The sequence below is a fragment of the Zosterops lateralis genome, assembly GCF_965231275.1.
Source record: "Zosterops lateralis genome assembly, chromosome: W".
Lineage (NCBI taxonomy): Eukaryota > Metazoa > Chordata > Aves > Passeriformes > Zosteropidae > Zosterops > Zosterops lateralis.
Genome location: NC_139801.1, coordinates 2,074,129 through 2,089,609, shown reverse-complemented (window position 1 = coordinate 2,089,609; position 15,481 = coordinate 2,074,129). Strand labels below are relative to the sequence as shown.

The window sequence follows — 15,481 nt, the reverse complement described above, 5'->3', positions numbered from 1 at the left end:
TGTATTCAATACTTCTGTAGATAAAAGGCCCTGTGATGATCTGTAAATTGCGCGTGTGTTTCTGGGAGCTATCCCGCACGCTGCCCGGCGTCGTAATAAACATACACTTTCTAACTTTAAACTGTTAGAGAGTCTTTGTCCGTCATAGTTGGATATTGGTATTAGATCAATGTCCATAGTTTTTTAATAAATCAATACAAGGAACAAATACATACATAAAACTGATAAAACCAAAACCACACCACTACACAGTTTCTCTTTCCAGAATCATATGTCAGTGATGGTGAGGCCCAGCTTCTCTTCCCAGGGCCGTAAATCAGTGATGGTGATGTCTAGCTTCCTTACATTGTGATGGTGAGGTCCAGTTTTCCTTTCCAGGATCGTAAATCAGTGAGGGTGATGTCTAGTTTCCCTTATCAGGATCATGCATCTGTGATAATGGGGTCCAGTTTTCCTTTCCTGGATCCTCAATTTTTTTAGCTTAGGATAAGCTTACTTCCTTCTTTTATTTAGGTGATTACCACTCCTTTTATACATTCTAAAGCTATAGTTGAAAACCTCTTATTACAAAGCAGCTCGAAGCTTATAATAATTTTGTTTCGAAGCAAATAATAATACTTCTGCGTTCTTCTATCCTACATGCTAAAGGCCTAAAAAAATCCTTAAAACATAGTGTTAAAACTTTAAAACTCACATTATTCACTTATAAGCATGCAAAATATTTGTCCAAAAAGCCTCTTTCCATGCTTTTTCCGTTTGTTTATTAAAACTCATTTTTATAACTGTCCCACGGCCTCGTTCCACACATTTCACAACAACTACACAGGCTACCTTTTTTTACCTGACATGAAACGCAACCCCACATTTCACAATGGCAAAAAACCTTGTTCGGGGTGGTCACGCCTTTCGGAGATGACTCCCGTGCCGCTCGCCGGTGAATAAACTTACCACTTTCTAACTTTAATTAGTTAGAGGGTCTTTGTCCGTGATCATATCGGTTTTAACGATTCAAGGCTCACCTGTTCCTCAAACGCAAAGCCCATCAGCAACAAAAACTGCAAGTCACGATGACAGAAAGGGGAACCGGCACTTTTCTCAACAGCGCCTCAACGTGCTGCAGTTTCAGTATGCAAAGTCAACGCAACTACACCAGAGTGTTTCCTCTCCTTCCCTTGGGCACGGCTGCAGGCGGGGAGGTTCTAAATGAGATCGAGGAACCGCTGCAGCATGCAAAAGAAAACCACTATTTACAGATTTATTTTTAAGGGTTCCTTTTTGATATTAAGGGCTCTCCTCTCGGTCTCCTTTCACAGCCCCAAGTGGAGTGCAGGCCTTCCCTCAACGGGTCTGCAGTCCCGACGGGGCCTGGCTCCAGGTAGGGCCCTGCCGTCGGTCCCATAGGGCTCCCTCGATTGGAATGATGCGGCTGACTAGCCCCGTGGAAGCCAGGTTTTTTTTTTTTTTTTGCGGCTGTCCTAGCAGAGGCGGGGGAGGTAGGAACAAGTTAGAAAGCTACGCGTCCCCTTTAAACATCTCCCCCTGCTCCCTCCCACGTGGTGCAGGGCTGGGGCGGGGGTTTTGCGATGAATCTCTTCTGTTTCTGTCGTGGTGTAGAGGAGTTGTGTGTGAAGTGAGAGTGAGCATTTGGAATCTTTTGTGTGTTTAGTTAGGGCTGTTCCCGTGTTCTCTTTCCTCCACCCCCAACTGTAGGGCGCTCAGCATATCCTAGCCTGGTGTGGAAGAAGCGCGCTGGGTAACCGTGTGGTGAGGCTTTCCCTTTTTCTCGAGTGCCCGCTATTCTCAGGGAGGAATGCCCTACCGTGGAGCGGGTCTGGAGTGGGAGTAGTAGCCGCTGCCGTGTGTGTGTGTGGGGGGGAGGGGGCAAAGAGGATTTGAGTGAGGGAGAAAATGGTGATGAGGAGCCCCAGCTCCGTTCACTCCGCACCGGGATCAGGCCCTGCCCGCTGACGACCCCCGACTTTTTTTTTTTTTTTTTTTTTTTTTTTTTTTTTTTTTTTTGTGTGTGTGTGTGTGTTGCGTTGTCTTTCCTTCACCGCCGGTAACCTGCATCCTTCTTGCTGCCACTCTGCCGTGGGAGGACCTGGGTGTTCTTGCCTGCGCCCCCCTGCCGGACCCTCGCTCGCTCCTTTCCCTAGAGGGGCAACACGAGCCGTAGAAAAGAGGAAGAGAGGAGGAAAATGGCGGCAGGCATCCGCCTATCTGGTGTTCCTAGTTCGTACTCGCTTGTCTTTCTCATGTTGCTTTCCCCTGTCTTCGCTTGTCCCGTCTCATTCTACCCTTGCTCTCCCCGGTGCTTCGGTGTCCTCATGCTCTGCTTGCTAGTTTCTCACGAGGGGACACCCCCCCCACCACATTTCTTTTTCCTCTAGTTTCCGCCCCCATCTTCCTCCATATTGTTACTCTCCCTTCCTGATGCGGACTCGAGTTGTCCTCTGCAGGTATCTCGCCCTCCGCATATCAGACTTTTCTTGTTCGGCTTATTTCATGTCATTGCTGTGCTTATTTTTGTATTGTCCCGTTCCAGCTCTCCTCTGCCTGCCTCCGTCCTGTAGTGTGGTTTATGGGCGCTTCCCCTACCCTGTTTCATTTTCAGTGCTACAGCTTCTATCGTTGTGCTCCAAACTATTACGACAGAATTTACTTTAGAACCACATTTGATCTGTTATTATTATTCGGACTCTGTTTTTTCCTTTGCACATAGTTTATTTCATTACCAGTTTTAAAACACTGCTATTCCTTTTTCTTTCCTGAGATATGCTTCTTTAATACTTTATTAGCCTTTCCTAACTAGTTTATTTTATACAGTTTCTCCTTGTGATGCTTCTTTTTCTTCTGAAATCACAAACGAGCTATTTATTTCTTAGAGTTTTTAGTAGCAGGCAAGATGTTCGACTGTTGTATCTAATCATGTTTGTGTACTAGAGAGATGTAGAAGTACACCTGGCAGCATGCATTCAAGTGGAAAGTATCCACTTGTCTAGTAAATGAATATATTCTAGCGACTGATGTGGTAAAGTGGCAATGGAAATATTAATTGCAGTACTGTAGTTCTCTGTAACTCAGATATTTTCAGACTTTTGTATTACTGATGGGAACTTTAGCTTCATCTGTGACAACTATGCAGCTGTTACTTGCAATTTCAACTAGGCAAAATGCTCATGTAAGAATATATGTAGTGTTGGGGCCTTAATTGTTTATATTTATGAATATTATGTTGAGAATTCATCTGGACACCAGATTTGTATTGTTTTTTTTTTTCCATGATAGTATCTACCATACCTGGGAGAATATGAAACAGGTGAAAAATTGTCCTTTTGTAAGTAGTTCCGAATCTAAAATACTGCATATAAGGCAGTTGCAGCAAAAAAGGGAAGAGCTATAAGAGGGAAGGGTGTTTGTGATGACATCTACCATGCGTATTAAAGGTTATATGAAAAGGCAGGAAAGTCTTCAGGAGGATTTTGAATAAAATGAGCCTTTACAAACAGGTTTGAAGGTGGCTTTCTAGCCATAATGGGACTTATTCCTTGTATAGTGTTCTCATGTTATCTTTCTCTTCCTAGAATGCCTAAGTCAAAGGAACTTGTGTCTTCAAGCTCATCTGCCAGTGATTCAGATAGTGAAGTTGACAAAAAGGTGAACATTATATGCAGTTTATAACTACTGTATTAACTGTTATGTTTCAGGCTGGGGTTAAGGTATTAGTTGAGTGTCATGTCACAAAATGCATGCCATTCCATATGATTTATCTGACACTTAAACCCCAAACACCCCCTCCCAAACCAAACCCCAACAAAACCCACCCCTCAAGATTATGGTTTGGGTGGATGCTTTTTGCTTTGCAGTACACTTTTTTCTTAAGATGCATTTTGCTTCATGTTTTTCTGTATGGTATATCTAGCCACAAGCTTCCTGGAATTCTTTGCTGATTTGTGGCAAGTGATAGAAGGCTTCTGTATAAGTTGCCTCTGGTGGCAAGAATTTGAACTAATTTTGAGGACACTCCCTCACCTTCATTTTGATATCTAGATTACTTGCAAGTCCAAAACAAAAACCTCCACTTGCCTTGTTGTCCATGTGCCAATTGCTTATCTTGCTCACGTTATTTTTTGTTTCAGAGTCTTATGTTTACTGTATTACTATCTACTAGTTTCTCACTTAAAAGTAGAGCCAACCAGAATGTTTTTGAGTTGATAACTTTAACATTAACTGTTTAAAATGCATAAATGTAATTTTTTCATTTATTTTAATAGTTATTTAATTTATAAATTTGTATAGATGTGTCAGTCATTGCAAACAAATTGAATACAACAGTCAATTTGTCTTTTTAAGAAATGCTAGGTGGTAATGCAAACTTTGGGTCTTTTAGTGCAGTTTGCAAAGAGACAGTCTGATTTACTGAATTGGTTCAAATGCGAAAATGTGACTTGGTTGCACCTAGCAAATTAGATATGTTGTGAAATCTTAATATAAGAGAAAATTATCATGTGATTTTTTTGTTGTTGTTTAGGAAATATATTCCTGATAAGACATAGTCTAACAATCAACTTCAGTGGGCAGTAAGGTGGTTGGTTTTGGTTTTGTTTTTTTTTTTCTATGACAATTTCCCATATTTTTTGAGCTGTTTGTCTTTAAAAGAAGTTATCTACAATATGATTCTAGCAGGTGAGAATAATTTTTGGTATTTTTGTGTTATTATTTCTTTACGGTGGGCATGTTTGCTATATTACCATTAGTTGAAATGTAGCATGCTCTGTAGCATCTGCTAACAAAATAATCTGATCTGCAAGTGATATCATCTGAATGTTTTAAAAACATGTTTAATTTATCATGCTATGAACAGAGATTGGACTTCAATTTAAAAAAAAATCTCTTGTATTTGATTTTTCAAATCCTTTTTTTCATTATCTTATCTATTTTTTTTGCCAGGGTTTTTAGCTGTTTCCCCGTTTTTCATTGCACTTTCTGGAAAGTGAAACTTATATCAGACTTTAAAATTTTAATTGAAGCTGACAGTATTACTGCACAAAGAAAGAAGGCTTTTTGAAATGTATTTTGATCTAATTAATTTCTCTTTAAAGCCAAATGATTATGGTAAGCTTCACTGAGAACAGAAATAGGTTCATTTGAAGAATTTTTTGTTGTTCCCGTCTAAATGTACAGTATTGGATTCCTGCCTTCACAGGAGGAAGATGTTAATATGTATTGCATAATAGTAGTATGTGACTTCTAACATAAACTTATTTTTATAACTTATAAAATGTGTTGTGGTTCATGAATTTTTTTTATTCTTGCTCCAAGGCAAAGCGGAAAAAGCAAGTAGCTCCAGAAAAGCCTGTTAAGAAACAAAAAACTGGTGAAAGTTCAAAAGGTGCAGCTCCTAAGCAAAGCAGTAACAGAGATGAGAATATGTTTCAGGTAAAATTGATGACTCTCTTAAAATCTAGTTAAGGTAACCATTTACATAATAATCTGTAGAAATTTTATGAGGCTATGTGAATATCATGATAGCATAGTGCTTGGTCCTCTGAAATCTTGGTTGAAGGGGATTACGATGCTAGCGTGTAGATGAGATGCTGAGAAAAAGCACTGTTAGGTTTCAACAGAGTAAAAGAATCAGAGTTGTGGTAATTGATTCTAACCTTCATGTCTTTACATGTGGTAATTCTCTGGGTAGTCATTTTGTCTAAATATTAGATCAGGACAGTCTTGGAAACCCAAAATATGGACTCAATTCCTATTTAGCTAGGTCAAGGGAACTTGGCTACTGTCTTCTAAGACAGTATCTTGGAATAAGTTTTGCTTGTTCCTTTATGATGCAGGTTTTTCTCACTGAAAATCCAAAAATATTGCCGTTTTTGACATTGTCAAAATAGGATGAATGTGCGTTGTTTCAGTAGCCAGAAACATTTGTGAGTTCAGGGTATTGCATATCCTGGGGTTAGCTGAGGAAGCAATGTATGCTGAAAGCTGTGCAGGAATATGCATAGCTCAGAATTCCTTTTTTTAGGGGTGTGGATCAAGATTTATTAAATGTCTGACTAGCTGGCTTGAAAGGGGCAGAGGATGAAAAAGGGACTTAACTTTTCACAAACTTAAGAATCAAAGTCTCTAAGAATTTATGTCAGATGTGCCTAATAAGATAGTTTCAACACTGAATAAGGTAAAAGAAATTCTTTTGGGCTGTAGCTGTGCAAAGTAATATATGGGAGGAAACTAGTGAAGGCCCATGTCAATTTTCACTTTCATCTATATATAGTTGGAGGGAGAGCTTCAATTTAAGACCCTGGGCATAACTACTTGGACTTGTCCATTGAAGAAAGAATATAATACTTTTAGTTCTGCTGGGGCATGCTTTGATCCCTGTAGGAAAAATGTGGAATCCCTGCAGCCCCTCAACATAATATCCAGAGTCTGACCTTGGCAGGACAGACCATAGTTACCTGCCCAGCCTGACAGAGGGGACTTCCCAATGGTGCTCTGTACACATGGTTTGCCCTGGTTCCTCCCCCCGCTAATGCCCCTGGCCCTTTGGTTTCTCCTCTCCTCAGTGGGTCTCCATTGGTTGTGGGACCCGGTGACCAGCCCTATCTCCCCTATGGAATACTGACCATACCTGCCCTTTGCTTCACCCCCCTACCTCAAGGTCATTGGCTGCTGAACCCCATACTTAAACGGGCACAAGCAGATGCCTTGCCCTCTTGGCTCTCTGGTCTCCCTTCGGCTCCTGGAAATAAACCTGCTGGAATTGACCTGGTGTCAAGGCCTTCTGCCTCTCCTAGCTGAGCTAGCCATGTGGCGTGTGTGGATGTATGAGCTTGACTGCTTCGCCTGAGTTTCCCCAAGCAGCCTTTCCACTGGAAAGGCTTATTGAGATCTAGGCTCCAGCTCAACTCCTAAATTCCACAACGTCACAGAAAAATAAGATATCTTCTGTATCTAATGAGGGGAACTGCATTTAGAACTCAAACATGACATAAAGCCTATATGTTTGGGATTTTTTTTGTAATAGGTTTAGAAATTGCAGCCTTAAGGAAAAATTAATTTTAATGCCCTCCCAATGAAAAAAAAAAGAAAAAAAAAACAAAACAAAAAACAAAGCAACATAGCAAACCACCATAACCAAACCAACCAAAGAAAAAAAACCTTTCAAATAAAAGCAAAAGTATTTGTGTGCTCTGATTTCTTTCAACCTTTTTTGACCCAAGGTAATAAGTTACTAAAAACAGACAGTACAGGACACATATTACTCTAAGAGCAGGAATCTTCCATTGTTGACTACAAAGCAGAAAAAAATTTCTGTATCACCCTGACCTAAACCATCAGTGTTCCTAAGTTTCTGCCTGCCTTTAGTTACTCAACAACAAAAGTTTTTTTAGATTGTTTATGTTATGTGTGTTCTTTTTTCATGCAACATCAGCTTGTGTGTTAACTAAGATGCACCTGTTTCAGTGTAGAAATAGCACTGTAGGTGTGAGGATGCTCCCCCTCTCTCCTTTCTACCCAAGAGAGCATGCTAGATGATCTAGTTGCATGTTAATTTTGTAGGTATTATTTTGTTTGTTCTAGGAATACTAATAATACTAGAATATCTCCTTTCTGCTTCCCCATGGTAATAAAAATGATCTGTGTGCGAGTGATTTTGCAGCATAACTTACAAGTGTGTCTTCAGTTGATGGAAATGAGGCTGTAAAGCATTCATATGATAGTCAGAAATTCTGTGGCATCCATATTGTGTGGGAATGATACCAACTGACATGAAACTTAATGCTTTGCTGTTCTACACCTTTGGGCTGTATTCTTAAAGTATACAGCTTCCTTTAATATTGAAGTCATTGTGACTGCTGTATTTAGAAGTTTGAGCATTTTCATAAAGATCTACACTTGATTATTTTTGTTTAAAACTAATGTTGGTATAATGGTGTTCTTGAAACTAATTATGAAGAATAAAATATTTGTAAGAAGAAGGGAATTAAGTATAAGAGACCAGGTATGTTTTATTTATTCACATCATGGTCTTTTTAGGTTTTATAGGTAGCCTAGTATACTTTGGAATTTGTTAAAGGAGTTGAGTGCAGTTGGGCTGTGGAAATTTTACCTTATTCCCATTTCTGATGTATTACTAGAGGCCCTAAGGACAAGCATTATTCATGTTACATTAGATTCCTGTCTGTGGCTTCAAGCCAATGTGAGTTATTCATCATGTACCTTGGTTAGTTTGACAAATCTGGTCATGTATCTATGCCTGATTTGGATTAGGTTTGTTAATGCTGATGGGTTAAAGTATTAATACTAATTATCCAGAGTGGAACTGCATTATGCATTTCACAGAAATTGTTACTTGAAAAGTAGTTTGCCTGTTGCATGTGTGCCTCCCCCCCTCCCCCCCTTTATTTAAGTTTGGGTCAAATTTGCTTTTTTCACTTGTGAGAAATAAGTTCTTCAGTTTCCTGGTGTAATATCTTTACTAATCATAGGCTCCTGAAAGTAGATAAGTAGGTAATATATGTTTGTGATGCTCTGGAATGTGATTGCTTGTGTGTCATTGTTTAGCAATAGTATTCTCCAATTTAGTCCTTGCACTAAAAAAAAAAAACACCCATGTGACACTCCCCCCCCCCCGCCCCATCCAATTGGAGGCACAAAAGGCAAAGATCGTGGGTTGACATAAGAAGAATTTACTGGAAACAGCAAGGAGATAAGAAGATAAACAGTAATAACAATCATGTTAATAACAAAAGTGTACAAAAGAAATTATTTTCATGGAAAGCCCCCAGCAAGAAACAATACCAGACAGCTCCCCTGCCATGTTTTCTTGACTGGAAGGAACCCCCTCTCCTCAGAAGCAACAGTCCCTTTCCCCTGCTTCTAGCAATGATGAGAACTGGTATGGAATAACCTCTCTGTCTTAGCCATGCCACCTCATGGCTACTTCAAAAATTAACTCTATCCTGGCTGGAACCAAGACATTGTGAAATGCATCAGTGACCACCTAAGTTTCAGAATTAATTTGCTAAACCAATTTGCTATACTACAGATATCTGTTGTTTGCAGGACTCTCTATTCTAGAAGTTTATATTAGCTTATTGTGCTTCTTCTAATGCTATACATATAGTAAGAAAGAAGGAAAATTTTTGCTATTTTTTCTTCAACAATATATATAGTTTAATCAAGGGAAATAGGAAGAAAAATGGTGAAGAAGATGGTTGCTGAAACTCATACAGGAAGTCAGTTGCATAGCTGTGAAACAAATCTAGACACAGTTCAGTGTATTTTACTATAAGAAATGGAAACCTGGAAATAATGCTTTTAATATCTTGTGTTTAATTTAATAGAATAATATGTCTAAGGAGCTGTAATATTTACTAGAAAGCTGACGTTTTTTAACCCTAGCCAGCAACCAAGCACTGTGCAGCCAAACAAGGAATTCACTGTTTCCCATGGGCAGGCAGGTGTTCAGCCATCTCCAGGGGAGCAAGGCCCCCATCATGTGTAAGAGTGACTTGGGAAGACAAATGGCATCACTCCAAATGTCCCCTGTTCCTCCTCCTCCCCGCCACTTTATATACTGAGCAGATGGCATATGGTCTGGAATATCCCTTTAGTCAGTTGGGCTAACCTGTCCTGGCTGTGTCATCTCCCAACCTCCCATGCACCCCCAGCCTCCTTGCCATTGTGGCTGTATGAGGACCAGAAAAGGCCTTGGCTCTGTACAAGCCAAACTTTCTGGGAAGAAAATGAACTCTACCCCAGCAAAAACCAGCACAAACACATATAATTTTGTTTATGAAGGTTGAACAGCAGCTATCCTGCTATTAATTAATGCAGTCCTTGGAATATTAGTGTGTTGTTACAGAGATACAAAAGTGTCTTAGAGGAGTGAAATTATTCTAGGTCTGTCAGCTGCTGTGTGGAAAACGAATTTGTCAGAAATTACTCAGTGCCAGAATTGCAGGTAATTGAACTTCAGGAAACATCACTTTGCTTAGCCAAAATCTAGGTTTGAATGTTTTAAACAGTACTTTGAAAGCCTATATAAAGCTTTTCAGCAGTGGCAACAGTTTTGTATTAAGTTTACCTAAACATTTGAAATTTATTGTGAGCATTCAGCTAAAATCTAGACAGTGGTGTAAAATCTAACAATTTTAGCATTTTCATATAGAACTGTTTACATTTAAGGTAGCCTTACGGACTGAATAAATGTTGTGTACTTTGTATTATTGCCCCTCACCTTACTGTAGTTGAATTAAGACATGTAGCCTTATCTTTAATAGTCAAATTCTGCACCATTTTACTCTATTTGCAGCTATAATCTGGTATATTGTATCAGATTTTTTTCTTTAAGTAAATCTGGAGTTACTTGGCAATGGACTAATAGTCTTTGATAGATCTGGTGGAAAAAGAAAATAGGTGTTGAGGAGTACTATCACTTGAGACTGGTTTATAGGTGACCTTAAAAGTCACTGAAGCATTATAGGGAAAACCAATAAATGTTGTTCATGTAGGCTATTTAGGATATCCTTTTCCAGCAGTGCTGATGGACTTGAACACGTTACCAAGTTTGGTCTGAAAGAACTCAGCTACTGTGACATAATACCTTATTTTTGAATGTTAAATTTGTAGTGCTGTGAAAGTATTTAATAAATCAATCACAAAATACTATCTTATAAACTTTTTTTTTTTTTAAGGATGCTTTGAAGTAGGAAAACAACTGCTTCAGGCTTATGCTATTTAAAGAGGTCCTAATTGTTTAAAAATAAATTTTAGAGCTAAAATAACATGATCTGCATAAGAAGAAAAATTAGTTTAAGGAAGCACAAAGCCTATTCGTTTATGTATATTTTGTGAAATAACAACTTTTATGACTTTGTTTTGCTGGTGGGTAGGGTCAGCAAAAGACACCGACACCAAGCAAAGGAATAGTGTCATTTACTATAATGCAAAACTGCAAAGAATTAAAAAAGGATAAGCTAAGCTGTTGTGGTTTAGGTTTGCTTATCTGAGTCATGGCACTATTTATGTGGTGGTTTTACATTTGCTGAATTTTGTTTGCTAACTGGGATATAGGATTTTGGGAGAAAAAGGCAAAAGCAGGCTCAACTTAGAAGTAAAGACAGATAGATTTTTATTAATATACACTAAGAGAAGCAAAGAAAAAGAAAAAAACCCCACAAATTAATTTCTAAAACCAACCCTTTCTCTCACCACAAACTGTTCATTTTTTACCAACAATATAAAGAAGCAAAACTTAAAACTCCAGGTCAGTACCACTTATAAAACAGTCTTTCATTCAGTCTTTGAGAGAGAGAAGTCTCTCTTGTTGTTTGGTAACTTTCTACAAGAGAAACAGTCTGCTTGTGTCTTCCAACTCACACAAAAGCAGCCTGCCCAGGAGATTTTGCAGTTGTGGAACTTCCCATATCATGTACCCTTTCCTGTGACTACATATGAGCTGTAGACTCACAGAATTGGGGTGGTACCTTTTAAAAATGAGCTGTTTCAAAAAGCAAAGGATCTTTTTCAACTTAGAGACAAGGATGTCCTGTCACTTCTTCACTGGTAGAGGGCTTCTTCTCATCTCTCTTTGTTCAACTTCTCATGGGCTCACAAAGATCGCAGCTGCTAATTTAATATTTACTCAGTTCATCACAGATACCTTTGCTCAAATCTACAAAGCATCTCCCCAATTTATATTGTCTATGATTTAAAAGATTATTCTAGCATATTACCCGTTACCATAATCTATAGGAGATTTTCAGCCTAGAACCAAGGTAACTTGTCATCTCTATCACTTAAAAGTCACTCTTCCTTTACTGACTTTAAAATCTTCATATTGTCTCTTTACATGTCTCCAATTTGGCCTTTTCTCTCATCTCTGAAAAGGATTAGTTTTAAGAAAGTCTCAGTCTGTGTCAGGAAAGAGTTAAAGCTTGGCCAGGCCTGCGGTGGTCATGTGATATTTGCGGCAGCACCTGCAAATGTTTCAAAGCCATGCTGGAGGGGGGCTGGTGGGTGCCTTTCCTTACCCCCCTCGATTTGAAGGCATGAGCCGCTTGCAGCTGCTCTTCAAGGCCCAGCATAGGGTGGGGGGAGAGATCCCATCTTCCCCTCGGGCCAGGAGTGCTGGCAGTCAGGAGATTAGGACACGGCCCTGCCACAGCCCAGCCCCGATCCCCGCCGCGGTCCCAGACACGCAGCCAGCCCTGCCGAACTGCAGCACTGCAGTTATAAACCAAAGATGGTTATAATAGAGACAAAACTTTATTTCAGAAGACAGTAAATTAGTGGGTTTTGTAAGATGTAAACTTGTTAAGAAGACAGGTATTTTCTTGTTCTAGGAGAGAGCTACTCTTGCATTGAGCATTGAATTCTGAATGCTCAACTGGTTTTAAGTAGTTCATCTATTTGTATTGACATTACTTATTTGCCTACTGATTGCTCTGGATTAAGCTCTTGATCTAGTTGTTTTACTGGTGTCTAAAATGAGATGCAGTGTGCAATGTCACATGTACATGTCAGATACTGCTGGGAAAAGTGAATGCTGTAATATGTAAAATATAAAAAAAAAAATATCCTTATATGTGTTTTGACAGATTGGCAAAATGAGGTATGTCAGTGTTCGTGACTTTAAAGGAAAAGTCTTAATTGATATTAGAGAATATTGGATGGATCAAGAAGGTGAAATGAAGCCTGGCAGAAAAGGTATTGTTTTGCTTCATTTTATTTTGTATTAAAACATTGTCTGCAGTTTGCTGGAGATCTTTGTGTATCAGATTTCTATACTTTGTTACTACATGGTATTTTTAGAGTAATATTTTTACTTATTAATGATTTACATTTTAACATATAATTAGTTTTGTCTGTAGACTGTAAACAAAAGCAAAGTGGTTTCATTGGCCTGGGTCTGTTTTCCTAAATGGTTCCTCCATAATTTATGGAAAACAAGGCATTGAATACAAACAGATTTAGTATGGGAGTTACATACATAGCCATACATTTTTCCATTAATTAACTTCACTTCTTGCTTTTATTACAATTGGAGTTCCATGTTGGTTTTTGAGTGCTAGGGAATGGTAATAGTCTCTCCAAAATGTTACTTACAGTTTGTTATTCATAGTGCTTTAAGAAATGTGAGGGGAAAAAAACCCCAGAATTATGGTACTTTAAAAGTGTGTAGAAGTTCAGTCCATAGAGGTATGGCTTTTAGAAGCCAGCAGGAATATGGTTGATTTCCTTGTTTCTTTTGTACTGCCTTCTGTCAAGGCCAGCACTGTATTTCTGTGTTTAGGCTAACACTTGTGAATGAATTTGTTATACTGCACTCATTTTCTTTGTAAGGAAATAAGCTAAGGCCTAAAGTTTACCTGAAGTGTTCCAAATGAGTAATTTCTTTGTAGCCAAGGTGGTTGTTACACTTGAGTTGTGACATACACTGTATGAAACCAGCCTTGACAGTAACTATGCAAGATTCTGCACTAGAATTTTTTTTTTTTTTGTCCTAAGTATTTCTTTTTAATGCATTTCAGGTATTTCTTTAAATCCAGAACAATGGAACCAGCTGAAGGAACAGATTTCTGATATTGATGATGCAGTAAGAAAACTGTAAATACAGAGCAATACAGAGACCTTTTATCATTTAAGTTGTTTTAAGTGGTCTTTTTACATTGTCATTTATTTTCTAAAATATTGTTTTCCCAGCTATTGTATATTTATTTGGATTGCAAAATGATTTGTAAAATGAATACTTTATGTGCATTAAAAGTGTATTCTGAGTGAGACTATTTGTGTATACATTACTAAAAGGAAATGTGTTGCTTTCACCTCATAGTATAAAATAAAAAAAATCAAATAAAATGTAAAGCATAGATGTTTATGCCCTTTTGTTGAAGATGCTGGTAAGGTTGCCTAACATCTTTAATTTTAGTTTTAGTTTAGTTGAACATTGATGTGGGTTTTTTTTCCTGAGATTTCCTTAAATGTCTCCATTTTAATGTTTTTTTTCTTTTCTTTCATACTCTTTGGTATTGCCCTGGCAGCTTTCAGCTTTAAGACTTGATACAAACAGTGAATACCTGGTAAAACACATTTTTGTAGATAAATACTGTATTTGCTAATTTACTATATTTATTCAGATGTAAACAGTCCTGAGTATATAGAATTTTTTGCATTACTTGCATGAAGTGTTATGCGAAGCAATAACATCTGAAAACAAGCCACACACTATTTCTTCCCATTTTTCTATAGCTTGATTGACTTAGAAAATACAATTAGATTTTATTCTTAGACCCTAGATTTTGAATGTGATTGTGACAGGACCTTTCACCCCCTGACACACCAAAAGATTTCCCTACTTCCCCCATGGCTAAGCTAGGCTGGAATGGTTTGTCTTGTGATTAATTATCTTGGCTGAAGACACCCTTAGTCAGCAATAAACATCCTTCCTTGAATGGTGGGAAAGGATAAGGCACAAATAAGTGACTGATAGACAAGCACTTTTTACAACTATACAAGACCACTATGATTTTCATGAAATCAGAAATCTCTTATACATTCTCTGAATGTGTAGAGAGTTCTCGTCATGGAGACATTCACATTAAGATGCTTCCCTGGGATTGAGACAAATTAGGATGTTGTAATTCTCTTGGGAATGGTTTTTCCCCTCCTGACCCCCTGGAGTCTCTTACCATATAGTTTGACCCTTCCTTCCTTCCTTCCTTGACCTCATTGGCTGTGGTCCAGCTATCCTTTTCATGAGCAGGGGGCTATATAATGCCTTGCCCTTCCTTGTTCTCCCTCTTTCCCCCCTGGAAGCCTTGAAGAATAAAGGCCTGGGACAAAGGTCCCGGAGCCTCTTCTGGTATCTTTTATCTTGTTCCTGGTATAATTCCCTCCAAAGCCTCTAAGAACTGAGCTAGCTAAAGCCCCCGGAGGTGAGTGGAGGGCTAATTATATCAGTTGGCACTCATCGTTGGTTTTTATGAAATATTAAAAGCCCACGCAGTAGCTGGAGCCCTTTTCTAAGGGTCTCAGAAGCTTTTGAGCTGATCCAACTACCCCCACCTCTCTCAGCTGTTTTGCACAGCTGTGGGTGTTTGGGGGAAGGGCCTATAACTCGTGCCACCCCACACGAGCTGACCCGGGATGAGAACTTCTGACGCTGTTCCACAGTCATCGGGTGACAGGTAAGACTCCATCGTGTTGCAGCTACCCCGGGTAGAGCCCCCAGCTGGATGGAGACATTACCACTGGATTGTGAAAAGCGGCTGTCTGAGGTGTGCTAGGACCTTGCAGACGCCTATTTACATAAATTGTGGGGTTTTTTTCGCTGCCCGCGTTTTTGGGGTTTTTCCAGCACGGATTGGGTCCCAGAAGCCAGATTAAGGCGGCTAGGCTATCCCCGTACCCTCAGAGAAGCGGCGCCGCGATTCCTCGCCTGTCCTTGCTTATCGGCAGAGAGCGG

The 15,481-nt window shown here is 39.1% G+C and overlaps 1 protein-coding gene across 6 annotated transcripts; it reads left to right on the top strand.

Moving 5' to 3' along the window:
• The first annotated feature begins 1,205 nt into the window (after positions 1-1,205).
• LOC310922034 (activated RNA polymerase II transcriptional coactivator p15-like) lies at positions 1,206-13,876 on the top strand. Of its 6 annotated transcripts, XM_083882319.1 has the most exons (6): positions 1,551-1,764; positions 3,289-3,337; positions 3,585-3,657; positions 5,323-5,439; positions 12,615-12,723; positions 13,548-13,876. In XM_083882319.1, exons 3-6 carry the CDS (start codon positions 3,586-3,588, stop codon positions 13,625-13,627), a joined length of 378 nt encoding a protein of 125 aa, XP_083738445.1. In that variant the 5' UTR covers positions 1,551-1,764; positions 3,289-3,337; position 3,585; the 3' UTR covers positions 13,628-13,876. The 6 variants fall into 6 exon arrangements, with proteins under 6 accessions (XP_083738448.1, XP_083738445.1, XP_083738444.1 ...); XM_083882322.1 differs by lacking the exons at positions 1,551-1,764; positions 3,289-3,337 and adding an exon at positions 1,206-1,493; XM_083882318.1 differs by lacking the exon at positions 3,289-3,337 and having other exon boundaries at positions 1,556-1,764; positions 13,548-13,875.
• The last annotated feature ends 1,605 nt before the right edge of the window (positions 13,877-15,481 follow it).